Raw genomic sequence first — 7129 nt, 5'->3', positions numbered from 1 at the left:
TCCCAGTTTGGCTTGGATTGACTAGGGAATCATTAGGTTAGGCAGTCAAGTGAGGTGAGCTAGTAGGGGATAAATGAGTTGGTTTGAAGAAGTCAAGGACAAAATGCTGATTACTAACCTAGTCTCCATTAGGTGTGATTTTAAGTTTGAGGATCTGATTCCTTGGCTGCTTCTCCCCCGCTCCGCAGTCTACCAGGTTGACTTTGAGGAAGACAAATGAATAGCTGCTGCCAGCAGCAGCTGGTGCCCAAGCTTGCAGCCCATAGGTGCTGCCTTAGCTGAGACCTCAGGGAGAATGCACAGCAGCCATTGCCATTTCTTCCTGATGTAATGGAGCCCTGGTCTGGTGCAAAACCGTCCACTTTGGTCCTCTAGATCGAAATCCTCACTATAACTTATCACAACCTAGTATTAATGTGCATGTTGTGCTTAAACATCCAGGGTGAAAATGAAAGCAAACAGGAAATCTGGGGTCTCTACAAGTGCTCCTAAGATGAACTATCCATTCTGTGTATCATTATAGCAGGGTCACTTTCATGAGAAAAGTCTATTTTCAAATAATAATGTAATATTTACTTAAGTGATCATTTTTCTTGTGACTGCTTCTTGTATCCACTGGGACTCCAGGGCCTTCATAGCTTTTGCTAACTCTATGCTCTGGCTATCCTGTACTGTCTCCTCATGTGAGGAGTATTTTACATTCATTATATAACACATCAACCTCACAGGGCCCTTCCTGATGGTGCAACGGCTTAAAGCACAGCATTATGAGACTATCCACAGCCACTGCAGCACAAGTTCAATCCCTTTCTAAGGGGCTGACCCACACAGCACAGAAGACCTCTCCTAAACCGCCTGCTGCTCCCCTCAGCAGTGCATTTCGGTTGACCTTCCTGTGTTGCTCCCCTCTCGGTCTCTGGTGAATCCTCTTACCCTCTGCACCTGTGGCCTGTACCCCAGTTCTTGTATGCATAAATAAATCTTAAAAAAATACATGAACCTCACAAGGTATCATTTCTATTTAAAAAATATATATAATTAAGGTACAGAGTTGACTTTGTCAGGCCAAAAGAGCTAATTACTGAACAGTGAACATAAGTTGGTAGAGATTGTCATTACACATCACTTATACGGACTGTAAAAGCAGCCCTTTGCACCTCAATTACATATAGTTCTTCTGATGGTCCACTGAGCACTGAAGACTTCTGACTATTTTGAAGGAAAGCCTTTGAAAAAGATAAAGTTGGGGGAATAAAACTGGGGAAATGGTGGGAGACAGATAAGAGGATAAGCATTGTCACTCCAGGCCCTACTTAAATTACACTCAAGCAACTATTTTGAAACCCATGTTACATCCAGGCAATACAGGAATCGCTGTCAACAAGGGAGGTGCAGAAGGGTTTCACTAGAACATTCTCATAGCAGATAAGGGGGTCTACCTTTGGGCTGCCACTTTAAGAAAAGTCACTTGCCTTTTGCTGAAAAGATACCTAGTATTTTAAAACTGGCATTAGAATTTTCTGCTCACTTTAAGCTCATGCATTTTCTTGGAAGGAAAAAAGTTCCCTACAAATCCTTATTTAATCTTGTCAATTTTGTTGATGATGTTTATAGTGAATCATGGGAATTTTCTTTATGGCCTCATGTTCTACATAAAAACAGCTCAGTTACTGAATGTACTGATCCAATTTTTTTGGGTCAGGCTCTAATTTTTCTTGGTTTCAACAAAGTAGAAGTTATACCAGAAGATTTTCTGTTAAATACCTTAAAACAGAATACAACTTCAAATTCAAACTCATTACTTTTCCTTTCAGATATCAAAGTACAGAGACACCAAACTAAATTTCTTTTAAATTATTTTATTTTTGTGTAAGCTAAAAGGAAATTTACACACTTACATCTCAAAAGACCTTGGCATGCACATTAACCTTGTTAGAGGTTCTTCTACATGTCTCTCTTTTTTCCATAGGAATTTCCCCAAACATTTAAAACCCATAGTTTTTACTGTATATACAGCCTAAACCATAGCAATCTATGATTATGTCATTTTACACTGTGCAAAATCCTCAAAAACAGTGGTACAATAGAACAAAAAAATCAGTAACAAGTAAATTTCATTGTAAGACATTCATATAATTTGGTCCTTCTCCAAACCAAATGGATTAAAACAGACACAATCTCTTCAACCCCCTCCAATCAAGTTCCAACAATGATCATGCCCTATACCAAAGAGCAGCTGATGAAGTACCTTGCAAAAGGTCAAACAGCAATATTCCAGATTGAAAAGATTGAAAAAAGAGTGCAAAGACTGTTAACAAAGGCTAGATCTGAAACAAACCCACCACCACACCACACACACACACACACACACACACACACACACACACACACACACATTTAAATGGAGACTTTGGAGCTTACTTATGAGAGCAAAAGTATTTCAACATATGATATGAAAAATTAATAGCACATTCAATGCAATCTGAAAAGACTGAAGGGGATTTCAGACAGTGAAGATTTGAGTTTTTAATTTTCTTTTTTTATTTCAAAAGTTTTGTAAGAAGGACACCACCAGTGTATTTCACAAAGACATAAATGTATACACCCCAGCAACACAAAAAGAATAAATCTTCAAAAATGTTCACCCCCGATTATTTACATTGTTTTCTAATATAAATTTAGGACTTCAGTATGTATATAAATATACATTACTATGTATACCTTTCTAGTGAGGCTTACCAACAAATCAGCTGAATTTTTTTTAATTAGAGCAGGTATGCTTTTGGTGGTAGGGAAGGATGGAGGGAAGGAAAAGCAATTGAAACTGTCCAATTCACAAGTTATCAGTCTGCTTTTTCCTGGCAGCTCGCGGAAGGCGTCAACGTGGCGGGGAACATCAACACCTTGGCATGCATGAACGCTAAGTCAGGAAGGCTAGCAATCACCTTGATGGCTTCTTCACTCAGGTGCTCTTCTCTCTTCGGTTTCCTTTGACAAAAGGAAAAAGAGAAGCATGTTAATGGGACGTACTGTTAGACAAACAGGAGAAAATATAGTCTTTAAAGTATACAGCACTCCATGGGCCCTGAGTTCCTTTCTTTCTCCTGTTCCCAAGCCTCATAATGATTTTACGGCTTGCTCTTGTGCCAGCCGCCAATCGCCTATGACGATCATGCCCTATTTATGGATGTTCGCACAGACAGGACACACATGGACAAAGATTCATGGGTACCTGCCTATTGATCACAGTTTTACAGAAGGAAAAAAGCATCCACATTTCATACTTATAAAATATTGCCACGTGAAAGTATAATGTCAAAGCCCTAATAATACTCCACCCATCTGGATTTCCCCCTACCCCTCCTCTCGCCCCATGAAACTACCAAAAGTACCTCAACATAAAACAAAGCATGTTTGGCACAAGACCTTAAGTCATTTTAACCTCAGGCTTTCTTCAACCCCAATGGGGAATTCCAGGAGAGAAAGCCCTAAGTTCAAAAACACTGAGTCTCAGTCCTGTTGAGATATGGATGCTGTGTCCAAAGGCAGCAGCACTAAGAGCAGCTGCTGATGTTAAGATGGACACAGGCTGGAAAACCTCAGGGAGAGGAGAGATCTCAGGGTCCTGTGGATAAAGTGCATGTACCTACATTAGACTCTGATAAAGGAAGTGAGCAATTTGGTGCCTACCACAGATGGAAAGAATTCCTGGTGACCAAGGTCTTCCCAGCAGGTTAGCTACAGAAAATGCCAACTGAGCTTCAAACCCACCCGCCATGTTAAATATACTGAAAAGAGAATTGTAGACATATAGATACTACTTTTAGATGAAAATTCATTTAGAATTGTTGACTGTAAAAAGCCCAATTTTCTTTTTAAGAGCTATTCATTTATGAATATAAGAGCTGGGGTGTGCCTACAGAGGTGTGAGGGTGAGAGGATTCACCAGAGACAGAGTGGGGAGCAGAACAGGCAGATCTACAAAATATACTACTGAGGGGAGAGGTCTGCTGTGCCATGTGGGTCACCTCCCTGTCTGGGGATCAGGCAGAGACTTAACCCCTTTCACCATCAGGGAGGTCCCCAATTTTTTTTTATGGTAAAGGGTAGTCTGTTAGGTACTCTAGAAATAACACAAGTTATTTCTTCCACCTAAATATTTACTTTGTTTTTGGAATGGAGAGCAGGAAGTTAGGAGATAAAGCAAAAAAGAAAAGTTAGAGGTAGGCCTTTATTTTGTACCTAGGTTTTTCTGTTGTTACCATTTTTTTTTTTAAATTTCAGGCTTAAATAAAAAGATTTTATAGAATGACCTCCCCCACCCCAAAAATCAAACATCAGGTTTTTAGGATCAAAGTTCTTCAGTAGGAGGTTAGCACACTGAAAATCAGTAGACCAATCAATACTGAATTCAGTTCTTGGGCTTTTCAGGATGAAATGCAATACAAAAATTTGATTAAAATCTACATTTTAGATCACATGCAAATGGTGACAAAATGTGTAGGTGTATGTTTCATGGGGAGCTGGTTAGCTGCATCATTCCAAAGTAAAACCAGATAGCTCACTTTTTAGTCTCCAAGTGAAAACTGGAAGTATATAATGGAAAAAGGTCAACCTCTCCCTAACAGTCTATCTTAGTATTGCTAATGATGGAGTCCATCAGATATTACCTAGCTACATGTTACATGCTACACCATATGATGCACTTAAGCCAAAATGTTTCATCTGGTCCATCAAACCCTTAGATAGAATTTTCAGTATGCAGGAAGGAGAATATGGAAACACACTAAATACTTCAAGGAAGCAAACAGCTAACTCTAGAGTTTGGGATAACTGGTAGTAACCATTTTTTTTTTTTAACACCTTTTAAACATGCTCATGTTAGAGTGAAAAACCAAAAGGGGTGGGGTAAGACAACCTAGGTTAAAGGAGACTTAAGAACCTTAACAGTCAGGTCTAGTAGTTGTAGATCAGATACTGGTTTGGGTGAAGCAGAAAGAAAGAATGTTGTTGGGGGAAATTTGAATACAGCCTATGCATTAGATGGAATGAAACTTTATTGATATTAACAGACTGAGGTCACTGATTGAAAGAGCAGGTTGAATTCAGTATGGAGTATAAAATCTCCTTTTTGGTAAGATAGCACATACATGCAAATTTGCATAGAAATGGATCTGAAAGAATGCGAACAAAGAAGCTACAGTGATCTGAGTAGTAAGAATATGACACTTTCACTTTTAACTTTCAATAATATATCTTACTGCTTCTGTAAGATATGTAATCTTAAAGATTACAAAAAGAGTTGCAAAAAAATTACACCCAAATGGATGCCCTCACTTGTTGAGTGCAGGCTGGAGTGTGGGAAAGGAGAGCTAGGAAGAAGATTTCACCTAAGGATTGGGCAATTATTCAATGTGTCCTTTGATAGCTCAGCTGGTAGAGTGGAGGACTGGAGACCAGAAGTGGTGAAGATTATTCTAAGGTTTTTAGCAATGGCCTTATTTCAGGGGAGGAAAGATGAAGTTACTTTTTTTTTTTTTAAAGATTTATTTATTTGTGCATACAGAACTGGGGTACAGGCCAGAGGCTCAGGGGCTGGCGAGAGGCTTCACCAGAGACAGAGTGGGGAGCAGAACAGGCAGATGGATGAAGTACACTGCTGAGGGGAGCAGCGGGCGGGTCAGGAGAGGTCTGCCACGCCATGTGGTCACCTCTGGGACAGGCGGGAATCGAACTCATGCAGAAGCGGCTTTAGATTCTCAGTGCAGTGCTTTAACCCACTGCGCCACCAGGGAGGGCCCGAAGTTACATTTTAAAATAAGAAAAAAGCTTACACAGTTTATAGTTTGTGCATTTATCTGTAGTCACAGCCCATGATGTAATCTAGTTTCTTTGAGTATAAGAGAGAAGAAAATTCTGAGGATTATTTGAAAATAGTTGTATCATGATCTTTTCTCAAAGACAGTGACCTAATTTTAATTTATATTTTCTCTAGCTAGTATTTATCCCTTTTGTGAATGGAATGCAATCGTGAAACAGATGGAAATAACCCATCTGTTTATAGTTAATCAATTTCCAACTAGAGTGCCAAGACAATTCAGTGGAGGAAAAAGGGTACTTTCAACACTGTTTTTACAACTGTACATCCACATACAAAAGAATAAAGTTGGACTCCTACTTCACATTTAAATACTAAATCAAAATGGGTCAACATTTAGATATATGAGTTGAAGCTATAAAATTCTTAGAAGAAAACCTACGTGTAAATCTTCCTGACCTTGAAGTAGGCAATGGCTTCTTAAATATGACTCTTAAAGCATAAACAGTAAAAGAAAAATATAATAATTCGATTCGTCAAAATTCAAAAAACTTTTGTATTTTTATAGGACATTATAATAGAAGTGAAAAATAAGCCATAGATGAGAAAATGCTTGTAAATCATACATGATAGAGGTCTAGTAGTCAAATGAGTAAAAACTTCTTTGAACAATTACCCAATTAAAAGATAGACAAAGAACACGAACAGATATTTCTCTAGAGGATATATACAAATGGCCAGCAATCATCTGAAAAGGTGCTCAACATCATTAGCCATTAGGGAAATGCAACCAATTAGATATTACTTCATAACCACTGGGATGCCTATAAAGAAAAAGACAGGTCATCCCTGGTTGTGCAAAGGGTTATGTCTTAGCACTGTACCTGGAGTTTGATCCCCAGGCAGAGAGGTGACCCAAATGGCATACCAGACTCTCTTGTTGCACCTGCTGCTCCCCTCAGCAGTGTATCTCAGTAGATCTGCCTGCTCTGTTCCCCACTCTTGTCTCTCTGGTGAATCCTCTTACCCCACACACCTCTGTAGGCACACCCCAGCTCTTGTATGCATAAATAAATAAATCTTAAAAAAAAAAAAGTCAGACAAAGTCTTGTGGAGGATGTGGAAAAACTGGAATGCTCCTATCTTTTGCATAGTTCCTCAAAAAGTTAAGAGAGTTACCATATGACTAAGCAGTTTCACTTCCAAGAAAATTGAAAACATCTGTCTATACAAAAACTTGTACTGAATGCTCGTATCAACATTACTCAGTGATCACAAAGTAGTAACAATCACATGTCAGCAATGGATTAA

At 38.9% G+C, this 7129-nt stretch overlaps 1 protein-coding gene across 2 annotated transcripts in view; it reads right to left on the bottom strand.

The window, feature by feature from the left end:
• Positions 1-1849: 1849 nt before the first annotated feature.
• The window catches only part of AFTPH (aftiphilin), a 60444-nt gene continuing 55164 nt past the window's right edge, over positions 1850-7129 (bottom strand). For both annotated transcript variants that reach the window (XM_004691449.2, XM_004691450.2), the window contains one exon: positions 1850-2988. In XM_004691449.2, the coding sequence (XP_004691506.1) occupies positions 2844-2988 (145 nt within the window). In that variant the 3' untranslated portion in view covers positions 1850-2843. The remainder of the gene's footprint in view (positions 2989-7129) is intronic.

This window comes from Condylura cristata, unplaced genomic scaffold, assembly GCF_000260355.1.
Source record: "Condylura cristata isolate star-nosed mole 26May11 unplaced genomic scaffold, ConCri1.0 scaffold00031, whole genome shotgun sequence".
NCBI lineage: Eukaryota > Metazoa > Chordata > Mammalia > Eulipotyphla > Talpidae > Condylura > Condylura cristata.
This window is presented reverse-complemented; position numbering and strand designations above follow the sequence as displayed.